Genomic DNA, 20,334 nt, shown 5'->3' with positions numbered 1-20,334 from the left:
GTGCCTTTAAACAGCTTGGGAAATTCCAGAAAATGATTTCATGGCTTTAGAAGCTTCTGATACGCTAATTGACATCATTTGAGTCAATTGGAGGTGTACCTGTGGATGTATTTCAAGGCCTACCTTCAAACTCAGTGCCCCTTTGCTTGACATCATGGGAAAATCAAAAGAAAATCAGCCAAGACCTGAGAAAATAAATTGTAGACCTCCACAAGTCTGGTTCATCCTTGGGAGCAATTTCCAAACGCCTGAAGGTACCAAAGCCCTGACCTCAATCCTATAGAACATTTGTGGGCAGAACTGAAAAAGCGTGTGCGAGCAAGGAGGCCTACAAACCTGACTCAGTTACACCAGCTCTGTCAGGAGGAATGGGCCAAAATTCACCCAACTTATTGTGGGAAGCTTGTGGAAGGATACCCGAAACGTTTGAGCCAAGTTAAACAATTTAAAGGCAATGCCACCAAATACTAATTGAGTGTATGTAAACTTCTGACCCACTGCGAATGTGATGAAATGAATAAAAGCTTAAATATACCCTTCTCTCTACTATTATTTTGACATTTCACATTCTTAAAATAAAGTGGTGATCCTAACTGACCTAAGACAGGGAATTTTTTACTAGGATTAAATGTCAGGAATTGTGAAAAACTGAGTTTAAATGTATTTGGCTAAGGCGTATGTAAACTTCCGACTTCAACTGTATGTAGAGAGCACAGACCTGTAGGGCTAAGGAGTATGTAGACTTCTGACTTCAACTGTACATAACATATGGATGTTTGGCTGGGTGGTCATATGGCTACACAACATATTAATGTATTGCTTGGTCGACAGATGGTGAGGTTTTGAGTAACTGAGGACAGGAAAGCAGGCCAAGAACCAAGTAAGCCACTCCCTGAAGGCAAGAGACCTTCACCCACACTGTAGCCTGATCAGCTACTTCCACTTTTTTAACGACAAAGGTCTAGACAAAATATATTGCAGTTTGCCATGTGACAGTCTGAACAGAAAGCTAATCCAGAACCACTCCTAACTCACCCATCCATCATCATCATCATCCATCCTGAACAGAACTCCTACACCAGCTGCAGAACCTGAGGCAGAAGGCCCTTGTCGTTGCCCATAAGGTCAATGCAGCAACAAGTCCAGGAACATTATCATTATTTAACAGGCTATGAAAGGCTAATCTGTCAACAGCTAGAAAGATTATGGCCCAGGAGCCTCGATCTGTTCAATCAATCAAATGTATTTATAAAGCCCTTTTTACATCAGCAGTTGTCTCAACTTTCTTAGGTCTCGCCCTCTCACTTTCTTTTTTTTGTGACCAACTTTTTGTTTAGTTTGTAATTTTTTTCAGAAGGGGTTTAAAGGTACAGGTATAACATTCAAAATCATATTAATTCACATATATTCATACATTCAGTTATAATATTTGCATGACATATTTCCTACTTTCCTCTACCGTTGGGCTGCCACTCGAAAAAAGAAAAAAATAGCAGAGAAATGCAACAAAGAAACAGTTTAGGAATATTCTGTTTGCAAGGAAAATAAACTAAAAAAGCCTCCCCCTCCCCAACCCATCCCCCCCAACCTCCTCAGTCCCCATTCACCCGCCCGCCTGCGTCCTCCCTCCCCACCCGAAAACCATGCTTCCCACCCCTTCCAACTCTGCCTAGCCCCCTCCTCCCGCATCTTCATCCACCCCGACCTGAAGAAAGCATGCCTACCACCCCCTCCAATCCCACATCAGTCCTCCTCCCATCCATCCATCCCCTGAGTCTCACCTTACATTCCCCCAGAGGCAGTAGGGATGACAACAAGTTATATTGATGGTGCGTGAATTGAACCATATTGCTGTCCTGCCTGAGAAATCTAAATATAAGAAGTACTTTTGGGTGTCAGGGAAAATGTATGGAGTAAAAAGTACATTATTTTCTTCAGGAATGTAGTGGAGTAAAAGTAAAAGTTATCAAAAATATAAATAGTGAAGTAAAGTACAGATACCCCCAAAAACGACTTAAATAGTACTACCTGCTTTCTAACTCTCTCTCTTCCTGCCTGCTTGGCTGCGCTGCACGGTGAATGCAAACTATTGTGCAGCAGGCCCAGGTGTTAGCACTCAGGGAGAAAGAAAGCTGAACCTCCCCCTTTGGCTGGGGCACAATCGGCACGGTGAATTTGGAAAGAGCTTTTGGGGGTGGAGGGGTGAAGAAAACATTCCGTTTCATTTGAGAGCCTCTATCGGGGTAGTAGACGAGTGCTTTTTTATGCAAACAGATAACGTCTGTTGGGATGCGGGGAAACTGCGAAGACAATACAGCTTCAGATGGCTCTGACCTAACAGCGGTATAAGAACAGACATAAAATTAAAATCAATGCGAGGAGACAGCGAAAAGACCCAGCCTTGGCCTGGCCTCATTTGAATGAGTCATCCATGAAAGTGTTTGTTTTTCTCCTGCTCCTGATGGAAACCCACAAGGCCCTAAGATGAAACCACTCCTGCATACCTTATTCTATTTGCTTTTCGCCAGAGCCCTGCGACGACGGTATACCGATATTTTGATTAGCGTATCACAATAAAGCTCGCAGCTCACAACCTACGTCATATACACACAGAGGATTTGAATGTTCTTCTGGCAAGGTTAGGGTATGGAGGAAGCCCTTGTATCGGTCATTGGTAACTGAGTGCAGGGTAAGGACAGTGGATGCCGTGGGGGAGAGAACCATGTCTGGGATGTGTAGAGACTAACAGACAGACTGTAAAGAGTTCTCCTCTGCTCCAGTGACAGAACAGTATGTCTGTTTCCTCTGCTCCAGTGACAGAACAGCAGGTCTGTCTGTTTCCTCAGTTCCAGTGACAGAACAGCAGGTCTGTCTGTTTCCTCAGTTCCAGTGACAGAACAGCAGGTCTGTCTGTTTCCTCTGCTCCAGTGACAGAACAGCAGGTCTGTCTGTTTCCTCAGTTCCAGTGACAGAACAGCAGGTCTGTCTGTTTCCTCAGTTCCAGTGACAGAACAGCAGGTCTGTCTGTTTCCTCAGCTCCAGTGACAGAACAGCAGGTCTGTCTGTTTCCTCAGTTCCAGTGACAGAACAGCAGGTCTGTCTGTTTCCTCAGTTCCAGTGACAGAACAGCAGGTCTGTCTGTTTCCTCAGTTCCAGTGACAGAACAGCAGGTCTGTCTGTTTTCTCAGCTCCAGTGACAGAACAGCAGGTCTGTCTGTTTCCTCAGTTCCAGTGACAGAACAGCAGGTCTGTCTGTTTCCTCAGTTCCAGTGACAGAACAGCAGGTCTGTCTGTTTTCTCAGTTCCAGTGACAGAACAGCAGGTCTGTCTGTTTCCTCTGCTCCAGTGACAGAACAGCAGGTCTGTCTGTTTCCTCAGTTCCAGTGACAGAGAACAGCAGGTCTGTCTGTTTCCTCAGTTCCAGTGACAGAGAACAGCAGGTCTGTCTGTTTTCTCAGCTAACATGGCAGTGATGTCACTCCATTTACTTACCACTCGGCTGTCTTCATCTATCATTCTAGCAGCAGGAAGAAACAACAGCCAATCCGATAGAGATACAGCCATGGAACTCTGATAGTCTGGTAAGAATCAGGCATAGGTATGTGGTTGATCGGTACTGGCCAACTGTAATAACAGTAACTGACTGCACACTTGAATCATTATCGAAAACTTAATTAAAAGGGACCAAGTTAATTCAGTGAGTAAATGTAAAAAGCAAAAAATTATTGCTAAACCGTCAATGACCTCCAATGTGTTTCATTCTGACAGTATTAATAGGACGTATGACGACATGAGCATTTATGAGTCTCTTCTCCGAGCCAAAACTCTTGAGGTGAGGGAGCCATTTTATTTTGTGTTCCAATGACATTTGATTTGTGCCTGCCTACCAACACCGCAGCAGAGCGTTACGCCAAGACGGCGTTTCCACGCACGCTCGAGGGCTATAAATCTGGCATGCAGAAACGGCGAGCTAGCGAAAGGCGGAGACTCGCCGTTAATCTTGTTAATACTGACGCCGCACAAAAGAGTGAGCAAAAATCATAGCCCATTAACATTGATAGGTGGCGTCTGACAGGCCTTCTCCCAGATGCCGAGGAAAACTGCTGCATAACGCCTATATATATATATATTTCTACGCTGTGGCAATTTTCAGGGCCTCTTAAAAAAGCATTTGTTAAAGAGCGCCAGTGGCGAGAGCGCAGCGATTAACCTAAAATTGGATCGAGAACGGAGGTCTTGCAAACTAGAAATCAATCACAGAGGTTGGGAGGGCGGAGTGAGCAATAGTGCTGTAATCCGTGTACAATGGGGCCAGGGGGTAGTTCTAACTGTTACGTTGTCAGTAGGCTACCCAGAGGCCGCCGATAACAAGCAGATGGAAAGGATCATTTCCATAGAGTGACTGTCTGAGCTACAGTACAGCTACACAAAGCCTATTCAAGCATCTATTTGGGGGTTACTACAACTACAGGTCATCAAGTGAATTTCCTCACGGCTGTGTTGGCTACAGTGTGCCGCTAACTTAGAGGAAAAGCGTGAGGTAATTTCCTCTACTCTGGTAGAGCAGAAACGATGCTCGTAAAATGAGAATGTCAAGGACGAAGGCTACAGCGATGGGAAATGCTTACGTGGGGAATACAAGGAGAATACAGATGAATGTATATAATAAAAGGTGCAGTGGGATCTGGGAGAGTTCAGTGGCACAGAAGCCCCGAGGTCCTCCTGCCGCCGGCACCGGCACACTCCAGTGCGAGAAGTAGGACTTCCCAAGGCCAAAGAGGGTAGAAAGTAATCCCATTACGGTCCCACTGCAAACACATTTCCCCCGCTGAACACTATTCATACATAAGTAAATATCATAAACCCAATCATATTGAAATGAGGGAGCCAAGACAAGGAGAAGAGACCGCTCTGAGAGGCTTGAGGCATGATTTACATGCAATGTCAATTCCGTGGCTTGCCGGTCATGCATTATTCATCTATTTTATTGACTGCCGGGGATTCTATTAGGTGATAGAAGGATATTCGCCAGAACAAAAGCTGACGGTCGCTTTCATGATCGTTGGCCTCGCGTGTGCAGAGCTGATTGACGGGCAAATTTAAAGAGTCGCTACAAGCCTGGGTATTTTGTAGGAGATTCAAGACTGGTGAGGAGAACAATTTATATTCAACATGTGACTTGCAACATACCATCATGCTAGTGTTGTGCTTAAACCAGATAAACGGCAAATCTTATGTCCTTGGCTATAGGTATTTTTTATAAAGCTTCAGTGTGTGTGATTGTGTGTGTGGGTTAGAGAATTAGGCACGATGCTTCTTCACTTATAAAGGAAAGGGGGATACCTAGTCAGTTGTACAACTGAATGCATTCAACTAAAATGTGTCTTCCGCATTTAACCCAACCTCAATCAGAGAGGTGCGGGGGGTGCCTTAATCGACATCCATGTCATCGGCGCCCGGGGATCAGTGAGTTAACTGCCTTGCTCAGGGGCAGAACTGACAGATTTTTACCTTGTCAGCTCGGGGATTCGATCCAGCAACTTTTTGGTTACTGGCCCAACGCACCTGCCACCCCATAAAGTGTATTTTAAAGGGTCACCTTTCATGGCTTCCTCATCCCACTGCCCTACACTAGCAGATCCACACCACCAGGGGGCTACATAGGGACACAGCCTTGCTGATTGCTACTGATTTGGTCTCAGAGCTAGAATGTACAGGCCACAAAACATCTGAACTCATCATGAAGGGCCACAGTTGCTCGCGTGTCTGCGTACCCACGTGCTCCCCCTCGACAGCAGAGATATATATATTTTTTTGTTTTAGAGTTAATTTAGTGCAATTCTACACATTTAGCTATGTGGTGTAGAGAAAATGTTGCCGTTTTAAAGCAAGTTTGCTGCAATTTTACCCATTTTGCCATGTGGCAAAGAGAAGATTTTGCAATTTTATTACAAATTTCATGCAATTCTACCCATTTTTCCATAGGGTGGAGAGAAATGTTTGCATATTTTAATATGATATCCGAGTGAGACTGACTAACAAAATCAATGGGGGCACCGCGGCCGGTAATTCGACTATGATTACCAATCAAAAACATTCAGCTGACATGGGCTAATTGAGTGACTATCAGTGACTGACATAAGAGAAACTGCTGATGCACAACCAGATTTCGAAATTGCACCTTGTGTATTCGGCCCCGACTGAGTTAAATAAATTACATTTAAAAAAGCCTTTAAAAAAAAAAGGGGGGGGGGGCCGCCGGCCACCAGTTGCCCATCCCTGCTGTAGACAATTATTTGATTGTTCGATGGCATGACAATGAAGGAATGACAGAAGAGTTGGCTATGCAGATAGAATATGGGACTACAACGTCTGTCCTGTGAGACTTGTAACGAGAGTAGGGCTTCTGAACCTCAGTCACACTAATTACTACTACCAATGTTGTGTTGAACAGCCATTGTCTAGATATCGTCGAGTAGAATTCATCTCCAGACCTCTCTAAGAAACAGAACAGCCAGAGGCGTCCCTGTAGAGGAGTCCCCGTTGAAGCGTCCCTGTTGACGCGTCCCACTAGAGAAACTGTAGACCCCTCTCCCTCCACGTCTTAAAACATCTTCTCTATGACTCATCCTATAAACAGGGTTTTACCAGGACAGAGATGCTACCGCAGTGAGACGTCAACCACCTTTGAGTGTCAGCGCCAGAGCTTGAACATAAATCAACGTCGCCCTCTACCGAGTCATCACAATCTCCATACACTTCCTTTTCGTGGGAGATATGAGATTCACAGTCTACTTTAACAGCTCTGATTGCGATACAGTTCCATACCGTAGACCAATTAAGAGGCTCCGTACGGATTCCCTCCTCTTTTCCTCACTCCGTTCCAATTATTACAAAGTGACAGCGCTTCTCTTCCTCTGAAGTCTTTGCCTGGGAGGGAAGGGACGCTGAAGGGGAAAAAGGACGAGACCTCCCGACCCCCGGCGGTTGCTTAATTGTCAGTCCCGTGTTACAATGTTAGAATGGCCTAACTTAATGTATTCAGCACACGGCTGTGCGTGTTCTTGGGTAAAGTGGGCTGGGTAAGAAGGGAGGACCTCCCATTTGTTCAGCACACGCGCTAATTAACAATGTAAGCACCCCCTCGACCTCCCAATCCCAGAGTACCACAGGGATATTTGGGAATGTGGCCAATGAAGAGCATATATTGTCATTCATATTTAACTTAATAACTACCCTATTATCAGTCTGCCGCGCTCATCTGTGGTTTTTAACAATTACACATTGCATCCAAGACCAACATACTGAGATAGACAAGTCTACTGGGACAGAGACAGAGGCTGATGTGGAAGTGTCTGACACTATGTGGAAGATGTTCTCGTTAGAAGGAGACACTGCCCTAGTGTCCAACTGAACTTCAGTAGAGATGTGTTAAAGGTGAGAGAACACGTTTTTTTAACTAAAATAATGAGCCCTCATCGCTCCTCTCTGTTTCTTAGCCTGTCCCCTTCGCTTACATACTTATTACTGGAGGGGACAAACTGAAAACATGGCTGTGTGGTAACCAGGTAAACCCCACACAAACAAAGGCAGGAATTTTGGAATTGGCCAAAAGAAGGGTAAGGTGACTAGGCAACAGGACGTATTATAAACAGAGTAGCAGCAGCGTAAATGAAGGTTGTTTGTGAGTGGGTGTGTGTAATGACTAGAGTCAGTATAAATGTGTGTGCATGGTATGTGTGTGTGTGTGTTGGAGTGTCAGTGTGTGTTAGTGTGTAGAGTCCTGTGAGTGTTTATAGAGACAGTGCTAAAATGAATACAAGGATCAACTCAGATAGTCTGTGTCGCCATTCTGTGTCGCTATTCTGTCCACACTGCTCTCCCAGGGGTTTGGCTTGATATACAGCTCTGCTGAGAGAGGGCTAAGAGTGTGACGCTCTCCCAGGGTTTTCATTTGTGAACTCCCAGACACGGCTGGCAGCCCCGGCCTTGTTGTCTTCCTGCTGAAGTGGCAGTGTTGTTGGCCCCGTCGGTGGCGCGCTCAGACACTCAGGCCCAGTGGCGTGAACACCTCGGGGAACAGGCGCCAGCCCTTTAAGCGTTTGCACTTTGGGCACAGGGCACAAAGGAACCGGGTACTGCTATAGGAGTGTGACTAGGGACGCCTGAGGGCTAGAGGAACACATTCACACTACCTTTTGGACATTTTTTATGACTGATTTAATTATCTAATGATTCAAACAGTACAAATGAACACGACTTGATTTCTGTGCTATGGATGGCTATAAACAAAGCAACCTACGGCAGTGAGGAGATTAAAAACACTTATTTCCAGTTGGGTCCTTAGACAATAAAGGGCCCTTCTTTTACAGCCATTTTAGTTTTTTATTAATACTGTTGGGTTTGGAAGAAATTGGTTTGCAAGGAATACAAATTCTAAATTCTCTCTAAAAATAGGGCTTTTGGGTCCAACTCACCTCTCCTCAACAAGCTTGTCTCCCACCATCCATCGGACGTAGGGCGCGGGGTAACCCGTCACCACACACGGCAGCAGCACGCTGGCCCCCACCACTTTGGTCACAGGAAGTGGCTCTACCAGGAACTCCAGCTTTCTCTCCTCTCCGGTTTCTGTCCAAACAGAGAACGGGGTCGACCCCTGGTTAACAAGTCATCATTCCTCCCTTCAAAAGACTCCCATCCTGAGATCTGATCTGGGTCAGTAAAATGAACGACACCCCTGGTGACCACACAGGAGGTCGCCGAACTGGCTGAACTCCTTTGCCCAAAGTGAACCCCTTGAGATTGCAAAAAGACAGTGACACTGAAGGTGTGATTAACCTCTTATGGTCCTTTCAGGCTTGGGGGTCAATTTCAGTCAATTCAAGAAAATATTTGATATTCCCTTCAAAGAATTGAAAAAAATTGCATTCATTTTCAAATGAGGATTTTTGGAGTGAACTCAATTGAAATGAAACGGACCCCTAAACTGCTTTGTGTTTCCCCATTGTTCTTGCTACTTATCTCAGTCAACCGTTTCATTCCATGTATGGTACCAAAGAATTCCTGAAAAGCCTCGTTGCTTCTATGATGCAAAACATCTTGTGTGTGTGTGTGTGCTTGTGGTAGTGTGTGTGTTTTCAATAAATATACTCTCAGCTACACATACTGGGAGAGATAGAAAAAGACACCAGCTGAGCCTCGTTGAAGTCTGATTTACGACCTCTAATATCTTCTCTGCGCTGCCTGACAGACCCCAGCCCTTTAACAACAGCACTAAATAAAAGTTCTGGGGGTTAAAGCTCTGACACAATGGAATTCAGCTCCCTTTGTGTGGCGATTGAGTTACAGCCCACTCTCTGATAACCCAACTGGGAGGGGCTCTCTCTCTCTCTCTCTCAAATGTGTTCATGCTGGAGGTAAATTACATGAGTGGAGGAGGAGCGGTGTGTTCAACTGGCAATAATGTCTGACCACGAAGGGTCTGCTCCGAGTATAGGCCTTTAGTCGTCTCCAGCCATAGCAAAGGGAAGTAGTTTGGGGGTGCCGAGGGACGGGGGGATGCAGAATTTAAAAAATGGCCGCACTGAAGACGTCTATATCGGTCCTCTAATAGAGGACTAGTAAAGGACCAATGCACTACTTTTTCATTTTTTATTTTTTTAACTAAAATGTATTTGAGTGTTTACCAGCATTTGTAACTTGAGTCTGATAACAGTTAATGTGATAGTATTATAGTATTACCTGGCAGTATGTGGAGCTATATCGTATCTAAAGTATTACCTGGCAGTATGTGGAGCTATATCGTATCTATAGTATTACCTGTCAGTATGTGGAGCTATATAGTATCTATAGTATTACCTGGCAGTATGTGGAGCTATATAGTATCTATAGTATTACCTGGCAGTATGTGGAGCTATATAGTATCTATAGTATTACCTGTCAGTATGTGGAGCTATATAGTATCTATAGTATTACCTGTCAGTATGTGGAACTATATAGTATCTATAGTATTACCTGGCAGTATGTGGAGCTATATAGTATCTATAGTATTACCTGGCAGTATTGTGAGCTGGGCCTCCTCACTGGTCTTGGCGGGCCCAGCGTTCTCCACCATGCAGCGGTAGAGCCCAGCGTCGGCCTCCGAAGCGTTGCTCACCACCAGTGCTCCGTTGGGTAGCTGCACCAGCCTAGCGCTCAGCTCCAGGGGCTCACGCTCGCGCTCCCACCGGGCTAAAGGCACCAGGTCTGGGTTGACATCACACGCCAGAACCTGGCTGTCTCCCAGGCGTATGCTGGTTGCTGCCGGCTGGCTGGAGAACCGGGGCATTCCTGGGGAGGAAGAGGGAGGAGGGTTGGTGTTAAAAGTTCATGTTTCATGTTTGTCATTTCTGTTCTGCTGTTGTTTTGATGACACGTAATCATGTTTGAGTTGAGACAGAGAGAGAGCGAGGAGAGCGAGAGAGAAGGAGAGCGAGAGAGAAGGAGAGCGAGAGAGGAGAGAGGAGCGCGAGAGAGAAAGCGAGAGAGAGAAGGAGAGCGAGAGAGAAAGCGAGTGAGAGAAGGAGAGCGAGAGAGAGAGAGAGGAGAGAGAGCGAGAGAGAGAGGAGAGCGAGAGAGAGAGCGAGAGAGGAGAGCGAGAGAGAGAGAGAGAGAAGGAGAGCGAGAGAGAAAGCAAGCGAGAGAGAGAGAGAAGGAGACAGATCAAAAGAGGCTTTAGTTCTGCCAGTGTGCTACTGCCTGCAGCTACACAGCTGTACAACCAGTTTCATGTGTTCCATCAGGAAATATGCCTACGTATCTGTTTACGAGTGGGCCTGATCTCAAATCGGATCTTGTGATTTGCAATTATTACCCAATAGTGGGACGTAAATCAATTTTTCCAAATCAGACCCATTTCTTATCCATCTGTAAAAGGTAATAACCCCAGCCTGAACTCATCCTGCCTCTGATCCACGCTGGTGTAAAGTAATGCGGGTATCATCCCTGACAGAACGCTCCAGAATCCAGGGAGGCTAATTTGCTGCAGTGAGAAAAGATACACCACACTAATTACAGAGCTGAATCCACAGGCTGTTTGTTTTCCTCTCCCTACTTTCATCTGTGAAATAATTATTTCCCGCGTTTAAAGACATTGATCGGAAACCTCAGTCTTTGCCGAGCGGCGTATGTCGAGAAACGACACAGCGACATTTCATTTTGAAAGAAAACTTGACCGAAATCGAAACACGTTGCAAGTATACTTCAATATAGGAGAAGTTAGAAGATCTGGTCTTTTAAAAAAGGGGGCCACTTCACACACAATGGGGGAAGAATTCAATGTGAGGCGTGTTAATGTGATGGTGGCCTGTGTGAATGTTTTGGTTGGCCGGGCCGTTTCCCTGGCGATGCGGGAGTCAGTGGTTGTTTGTTCTGGATCGGTTGCAGACAGGAAGTGTTGAAGGCTGGCTGAGTGGCAGACTCCCTTCTTTATTTCTGTGTGTGTGTGTGTGTGTCTATAGGCTTTGGGCTCCCCTCAGGGGGTTGGGGTGAGGGAGGTGAGGGAGTGACAGCTCTGGAATATATCACACTTCAGATAAGGCTGAGAGCTGAGACCCTCGGCCTCCGCTGAGACACTGTCTCCACTCAGCACCCCATCGCTTCTATTAACTGTTGGTGTGTGGGAGAGGAAGCAGCAACACACACACACACACACACACACACACCTCCATAGTGTTTGCATTGTTGTGTAGTCATACATTCACATAAACAGCAGGGAAAAAATGAACAGTCACTTGGTTTGTATGCTCTCTGTTATACTGTATAAGACAGACAAAGCAAGTCAAACACTGGAGATTTCTCCACACCACTACACATTCACTCTCGCAGTAAAAGTCCACATAAAACCTCAACGAAGGCCTCCGAGTTCATGTGGTTGCAGTGACAGAGAATACGTCCTACATGTCTGCCTCTCTGTTAGATTTTGATCTGCGAAGCCACTGAGGATGTAGCACTGTGTCAGGTACAGGACATTCTAGGCAGCGATGAAATGTCAAAAGACAACTTTGAAAACAACGGCCGAAAGGTGATCTGCCTTCAGATGTGGGACGCATATAGCCCGGCATATACATGGGCGCCCCAGGCTTCACAGCTGCCTGAGGACCCCAGGGACGTCATTAAATAGCAGTGGTGGAAAATAGGAGAAAACTGGGGTTAGCTAGGACTGAACTTCAACGGAGAGAGCTAAAGAATAGAAGAGAATGGATACTGTACTATATTGTCAATTTAATGGAAATTAAAGGAGGCGCTATCACAATACCCAACCTCACACACAGGTGGGAAAGTAAGTTCTCTACAAGTCTGGCTGGCTGGCTGGCTGGCTGGCTGGCTGGCTGGCTGAGCAGCGCCCAGAACACCTTCTCCTTGCTCTTCACTTTGTCTTTAGGCCCTGGAGCTACAGTGATGACCTCTCTTCCCTGGAGCGACAGTGATGACCTCTCTTCGCTGGAGCGACAGTGATGGCCTCTCTTCGCTGGAGCGACAGTGATGGCCTCTCTTCGCTGGAGCGACAGTGATGGCCTCTCTTCGCTGGAGCGACAGTGATGGCCTCTCTTCCCTGGAGCGACAGTGATGGCCTCTCTTCCCTGGAGCGACAGTGATGGCCTCTCTTCCCTGGAGCGACAGTGATGGCCTCTCTTCCCTGGAGCGACAGTGATGGCCTCTCTTCCCTGGAGCGACAGTGATGGCCTCTCTTCCCTGGAGCGACAGTGATGAGCTCTCTTCCCTGGAGCGACAGTGATGGCCTCTCTTCCCTGGAGCGACAGTGATGGCCTCTCTTCCCTGGAGCGACAGTGATGGCCTCTTCCCTGGAGCGACAGTGATGGCCTCTCTTCCCTGGAGCGACAGTGATGGCCTCTCTTCCCTGGAGCGACAGTGATGGCCTCTCTTCCCTGGAGCGACAGTGATGGCCTCTCTTCCCTGGAGCGACAGTGATGAGCTCTCTTCCCTGGAGCGACAGTGATGGCCTCTCTTCCCTGGAGCGACAGTGATGGCCTCTCTTCCCTGGAGCGACAGTGATGGCCTCTCTTCCCTGGAGCGACAGTGATGGCCTCTCTTCCCTGGAGCGACAGTGATGGCCTCTCTTCCCTGGAGCGACAGTGATGGCCTCTCTTCCCTGGAGCGACAGTGATGGCCTCTCTTCCCTGGAGCGACAGTGATGGCCTCTCTTCCCTGGAGCGACAGTGATGGCCTCTCTTCCCTGGAGCGACAGTGATGGCCTCTCTTCCCTGGAGCGACAGTGATGGCCTCTCTTCCCTGGAGCGACAGTGATGACCTCTCTTCCCTGGAGCGACAGTGATGACCTCTCTTTCCTGGAGCGACAGTGATGACCTCTCTTTCCTGTTGCCTCATCAGATCTACAATGGACCTGAGCTGAGTTCATCAATTTGTGGTAGTGTGTGTGTGTGTGTGTGTGTGTGTGTGTGTGTGTGTTTCTCTGTGTCTGTGTCTGTGTGTGCCTGTGTATCTGTGTGCCTGTGTGTCTGTGTGTATTACAGATAGGAGGTGCTGAAGCTAACACTAACACTGTCGACGCAAATGAATCCCAATTCTCCCACCTAATCGACTGGTGGGTCCTCATTTTCCAGTCGCCTGCTCGGCGGTATCTATCACGGGGACCATCTTTACTCTTATTAACACTGGCTGATGAGACAGGCCCATATCAACTCAGAGCAATAATGAGTTTTAAGTGTTTGATATGCAGTGCAAATGCAGGGCAGATTCCCAGTTATATTCTGTCTGAAGGACTATCTGTGGTGTACTGAGCTGCAATATAAAATAACCTATTCCACTCAGACTGCAAACGACATACTTAACAAAATGAGAAGATGTCTGTAAGATATCTGCTTAATCTTGCGTCATTCACTGATCTAAAAACCTACATTACCTGCATTTGCTGGTAGTAAAACTAATTATCCATCATTCTAGAGATGAGTGGAACTGCACGCGTCTGCTATAAGGGCAACCCCTGTGAAAAGGCAGAGGATCTACCACCTCTGAGCAAACTGATCACCACACAATGTGGCTCCTACCATTTTAATTAAAAGCAGGTCTAGAATCAGTAAAGAGAGCTTAACATAATATGCAGAAGGCTTTAGGGATTTCTCCAACGAGATTCAACAGAATTAGTATTTTTACTGCAGAAAAATTGCTGCCGTTCTTCTTTTGACCAGGAGACATTCCTGGAGAGTTAGTCATGCCCATTTTTCCAGACCCATTCAGATCAAGTTTCTTTATTTTGGAATTGCCCACCGTTTGCAAGTTCGTACCTCATTCACGGCTATTGAGTTTCAGCAGTGCAGGACTGGTCTTCCAACTGGCGTTATATCCTTCTCCCTGTCCAGTCCTGTCAATGCCAGTCATCCAAGAGCAATATTTGGCCAGTGTTTGTAACAGTGGTGTGGACGGGGCAGGGAGGGAAATGCCTCGAGGCACTGGAACGCACATTTTGTGAGGGTCAGTTCCTTTATAATTTACCTTTTCTTTAAAAAAATGTTTTGTTTTTACTGGAAATGTGCCATTGAAATCAAGACCCCTAATGTAACCTAGCTTAACTTACTTGTGACAAACGTACTGCCGCCACCACCCCATAGCATGCACCTTCTCTCATTTACACTCTCACACACACACACACACACTGGCTGAACACACAGACAGAACAAATCAGATTCTTATTGGCCGGACGCTTGATCAGTCCCACTGTGGCATACAGAGAGAGACAGAGTTTGCCGGTTCAGAGCATGGAGCCGTAAGTTAACAGGAGGAGTCTGGGCACTGCAGGCGATATTATCAACACCCTACCCCCAATATGAAAACTTAGAACACAGTGAAGACGTGCGATCGATGAGACGTTTCTGTGCAAGACTGAGTGAGATTGAAGACGCAGCATCACTCACAAAATGCTGATCATGTGGATAATATGCTATGTGGGGGGCTATGGTGTGTGTCGTGTCACCTGTACGTTTTAGCAAGCTGCAGGGATATTTGCCTTTGTATTTAAAATCGCTTATAGGCTTCCATAGCCTATCGTTTCTTTAATTCTATGGTCAGTAGCCAATCCCAGCCATGCTCCCTTGAGGACATATTGCAGTATTATAGTTAATTAATTCACTTTTTCAAGGTTTTAGGGCTTCGCTGAGAATTTTCAATCAGGTTTCTAATCATTCCTCTGTTACAATGACTCAGCCAGTCTCTCAACGGTGAGTTCTTTATAGGCCTGAAGAGGAGGCAGGTAGGCAGTTCTTAAAACACTGGGCACGTTCACACAATCACAAGCAGCAGATAGACTCATGTTTTCCTCCATTTTATGTCCGTTTACAAAAGCAGCAGCTCCCAAAGTGTCGGAGAGACTCGGCTGGGGTAGAATTTACAGAAGCTGTTAAGCAATGGTATGAGAACATACATCTGTCTCTGGGAAGGTCTTGGTTGTGTGTGTGTGTGTGTGTGTGTGTGTGTACAACCCCACAGAGTACTGGCAGTACCTCGGAACCTTTGGGTTGGTAGTAAACACCAATGGCGCTCTGTGGGAGGTCAGGGCTCACATTACCAGGAAAAAAGGGGGAGGAATCATCTTCCCGGGCAGTATAAATAACCAGCGAACGTTCCGCAAGAAAATCGCTTACATTTCCCCACCCCGCTTTGGCTGTCAAACATGCATTGCCTTGTTACGTAAATCCAAACACAGCAGTCTTCCTCTAAATCAAAGGTGGCCATTTTGTTCCGGCCCAGTGTTTTTCTCTATTAAATGAGGAGTTTAAGGAGACGAGAGCCGAGCAGCGTGTGTGGTCCTTGCAATCTGGGATTCTTGGGACGTCACCCCATTGACTTTGACATTTTATATGGTTAAGGTAAGGTGAGGGCTAGGTAAGGGTTAAGGTTAAGGGTAGTGCTGTCCCAAGGATCCCAGATAGCACTAACCGTGTGTGTCTGACGTGACCCAGTTCACTGGCAAGTTCAGCTTCTGAGACTCCGCCACGTCAGCCTTAAGAGGCTGTGCATATTGCATGACTGCAACACAGGACGATGAATACTTTATACAGTACTGAGAGTGGAAGACGGCTACGTGCTTGCCTGGCTATCATCAGCGTGAGGAAGAGATGCTGTATACACCAGCCTGGTTTGTATACTTTAAACAAATGCATCCTTCCAATCACAAACTAATTACAGGTCTGATATAATTGAATGGCTGAAGACATTGTAGAAACTTGTTCACCTATTCAATTCTGTTAGATAAGTGAAAAGGCAATGATGGCAATATACCACCTATATCTAACGGAAATCTACAGCATCCTGAAAAGCTGTTTTCTGGGGGTTCCTCAATACCTAGTTTTCAGTGCAGTCAGCGAGAGGGAAAATAACCAACATCCTCTCTGAGAGGGGGCTGTTCTGGACGGCGTCTGGACGGCGAGTGAAAACACTGAATGAATGAATGAGTTGGAGGAGGAATCTAATAAAGTAGCCGCTGAGGTACTCTGTCATACTACACGGACGCCTGAGAAACTGTCACATTGAGAAAATGATGATGCGACGAACAGTCTGGCAGCGTCTTCACGGCAGATTTAAATCGAAAGCGTTGTATCTCGCTTGAAGATGCAACACCACGTCTTGGGATGCCAATCCAGCGACATTGCACCAACGCTATCTAGACAGGGGAATTGGCATCAAGCCTGACAAGTTAGGAATTGACAGAGAACCCCTACTGAAAAACACAAGGCTATTATTGTAAGTGGGTAGCGGCTAGAGGTTAATTGTATCCACATGGATTTGTCCTTCACAAGCGTGCGGCAACAGGTGTGATTGTGACCGTTCAGATACAAAAACACAAACACTGCTAGCCTACCATACACAAACGGCCTATACTGAGACCCTATGAAAAAGGGGGATATTGAAGAATTAGAAAGGCCATACACCAATCATACAAAAGGCACCAGAGGCAGGCACCAACCCATTAAAACCATATAAGAAGCACAAACAGGTTGTTTTTCTGACGGTGTCAGTTCAGTCCTAAAAACATGGGAGCCATCACACACGGCTGCCCTTTTACAGGCTGAATATACCAGAAGTAAGAGACAAGATGGATGGCTGACACTGTGGAGTAGTGGCAGCTTCAGGCGGGGTAGTTATTTAATCTATTGGACTGTAAAAATCACTCCAGGGTTCTGGGAGTGACAGAAAGGGTACACTCTGGGCATTTAACCAATCTCAGCCTTGAGAAAATACAAGAAAACCATAAGACAACCATGGTATTTCAGGTCAGACGACAGACACACATTCCGACTGAATACCAAATAGACAATGACAACCATTCAACCATTTGGATTGAATTTGAGGAGGTCGGGCTGGTCCCTGTACACAAAACACAGCCCTAACGTAACATATAGCGCTTGCTCGCCGTCAAGTAAAGACAGCTTCTCACCCGGGGAGTTGATAGTAACACCCTGGCTTGTGTGCAGGTGGCCAGAAATCAATGGCGTCTTCACATGACTGCTGTTAGTCTCTTGTCCCAGAGAGATGTTTCTAAGTGAGCCGTTAAACCACTTCAGGTGCTGCCCAGATGTTGGAGCTACGTCGAGTTCATAAACATTTAGGAGGGCTGTGTTAGAGTGTGTGTGTGTGTGTGTGTTAGGCCAGAGGCCCAGCTGCCTTGAGTCTCAGAATAGGAGCTTCTAAGCGGGGAGTCACCTCGTGTTTACAAAGCCTCTCAGTCTTCAGAGAAGTGTTTACACCAAAGGGCTCGGGAAAATTCATTTAGACATCCTCAATCAGGCTTGTTTGGTCAGTGCGAGACGTAACGTAGAAACAGTTAGCATGACGGCTAATTTACCACACAGAGCTACCTTGATGGGCAATATTGCTTAGAATTTCCACCACAGGCTGAATGACCGTTGTTTAAGATAAATTCGGCTTCATCAATCCGGTCTAGACAATGGCTTACAGTGGCACATAAGAGGATCATGTTTTATCAATCTACCGCCCTGGCACACTGGTTGGTTGGCACACTGGTAGTCTGTCAGTGCCTGCTGGGGGCCCGGGGGAGGAGAGGCAGCGGGGTGCATGGCACAAAGATAAATTGTTTTGAGAGAAATGTTGCGGATGGCGAAAAGGGACAGGACGGTTGCCATGGGAACATCACACACAGTCGTGTGAAGATAATGTGAGAATTGGCTGGAGAGTAGAATTTCTCATTTGTAATGATCATTACAGTGGTTTTATCATGCATGGTTTTACAATGAAAGGCATTAAACACTAACCTAATTAAAAGATACCATGACATACAGTGCCTTGCAAAAGTATTCATCCCCCATGGCGTTTTTCCTATTTTGTTGCATTACAATCTGTAATTTAAATTGATTTTTATTTGGATTTCATGTAATAGGCATACATAAATAGTCCAAATTGGTGAAGTGAAATTTAAAAAATAACTTGTTTCAAAGAATTCTAAAAAATAATAACGGAAAAGTGGTGCGTGCATATGTATTCACCCCCTTTGCTATGAAGCCCATAAATAAGATCTGGTGCAACCAATTACCTTCAGAAGTCACATAACTAGTTAAATAAAGTCCACCTGAGAGCAATCTAAGTGTCACATGATCTGTCACATGATCTCAGTATATATACACACCTGTTCTGAAAGGCCCCAAAGTCTGCAACACCACTAAGCAAGGGGCACCACCAAGCAAGTGGCACTATGAAGACCAAGGAGCTCTCCAAACAGGTCAGGGACAAAGTTGTGGAGAAGTACAGATAAGGGTTGGGTTATAAAAAAATATCTGAAACTTTGAACATCCCACGGAGCACCATTAAATCCATTATTAAAAAATTGAAAGAATATGCCACCACAACAAACCTGCCAAGAGAGGGCCGCCCACCAATACTCACGGACCAGGCAAGGAGGGCATTAATTAGAGAGGCAACAAAGAGACCAAAGATAACCCTGAAGGAGCAGCAAAGCTCCACAGCGGAGATTGGAGTATCTGTCCATAGGCCCACTTTAAACCGTACACTCCACAGAGCTGGGCTTTACGGAAGAGTGGCCAGAAAAAAGCCATTGCGTAAAGAAAAAAATAAGCAAACACGTTTGGTGTTCGCCAAAAGCCATGTGGGAGACTCCCCAAACATATGGAAGAAGGTACTCTGGTCAGATGAGACTAAAATTGAGCTTTTTGGCCATCAAGGAAAACGCTATGTCTGGCGCAAACCCAACACCTCTCATCACCCCAAGAACACCATCCACAGTGAAGCATGGTGGTGGCAGCATCATGCTGTGGGGATGTTTTTCCATCGGCAGGGACTGGGAAAATGGTCAAAATTGAATGAATGATGGATGGCGCTAAATACAGGGACATTCTTGAAGGAAACCTGTTTCAGTCTTCCAGAAATTTGAGACTGGGACGGAGGTTCACCTTCCAGCAGGACAATGACCCTAAGCATACTGCTAAAGCAACACTCGAGTGGTTTAAGGGGGAACGTCTTAAATGTCTTTAAATGGCCTAGTCAAAGCCCAGACCTCAATCCAATTGAAAATCTGTGGTATGACTTAAAGATTGCTGTACACCAGCGGAACCCATCCAACTTGAAGAAGCTGGAGCAGTTTTGCCTTGAAGAATGGGCAGAAATCCCAGTGGCTAGATTTTAGAGACATACACCAAGACACTTGCAGCTGTAATTGCTGCAAAAGGTGGCTCTACAAAGTATTGACTTTGGGGGGGGTGAATAGTTTTGCACGCTCAAGTTTTCTGTTTTTGTGTCTTATTTCTTGTTTGTTTCACAAGAAAAAATATTTTGCATCTTCAAAGTGGTAGGCATGTTGTGTAAATCAAATGATACAAACCCCCCAAAAATCTATTTTAATTCAAGGTTGTAAGGCAACAAAATAGGAAAAATGCCAAGGGGGGTGAATACTTTCGCAAGCCACTAATGTATGGAAAAAAACTACGTACATCCATTTCTACAAATTGGAACAAATTGTACAAAAGCTGAAGAACATAGGCCCATCCAGGTATTTTCTGCAGGTGCTGGAGTTGTAGGAGAACTCATGGAAAACAGAAAGAGCATCCTGGTCATGCTCCCAGGTGATTTGATTTATAACAACGTTCCCACCTTTAGGTCTTCACCAGGCATCCAAACCTAAGGGTCAAAACGTCGTTATAAATAAAATCACCTGGGAGCATGAGCAAGCAGTGTGCAGCGTTTTCCTTTCTAGTTTTCTATGGAACAAATTAGCCTTGTTATGTAGCACCAGCGACATGTGATAGCCTACAGCTGCCCGGGAATGCAACTGCTGCCCAGTGAGAAGCACCT

At 45.9% G+C, this 20,334-nt stretch overlaps 1 protein-coding gene across 11 annotated transcripts in view; it reads right to left on the bottom strand.

Moving 5' to 3' along the window:
• Window positions 1-20,334, bottom strand: part of neo1a (neogenin 1a) — a 209,478-nt gene that overhangs the window by 75,794 nt on the left and 113,350 nt on the right. For all 11 annotated transcript variants that reach the window (XM_041859657.2, XM_041859653.2, XM_041859654.2 and 8 more), the window contains exons 3-4: window positions 10,054-10,329; window positions 8,478-8,628 (exon numbers count right to left, since the gene is read on the bottom strand). In XM_041859657.2, the coding sequence (XP_041715591.1) occupies window positions 8,478-8,628; window positions 10,054-10,329 (427 nt within the window). The remainder of the gene's footprint in view (window positions 1-8,477; window positions 8,629-10,053; window positions 10,330-20,334) is intronic.

This window comes from Coregonus clupeaformis, chromosome 15 (genome assembly GCF_020615455.1).
Source record: "Coregonus clupeaformis isolate EN_2021a chromosome 15, ASM2061545v1, whole genome shotgun sequence".
NCBI classification, from domain to species: domain Eukaryota; kingdom Metazoa; phylum Chordata; class Actinopteri; order Salmoniformes; family Salmonidae; genus Coregonus; species Coregonus clupeaformis.
This window is presented reverse-complemented; position numbering and strand designations above follow the sequence as displayed.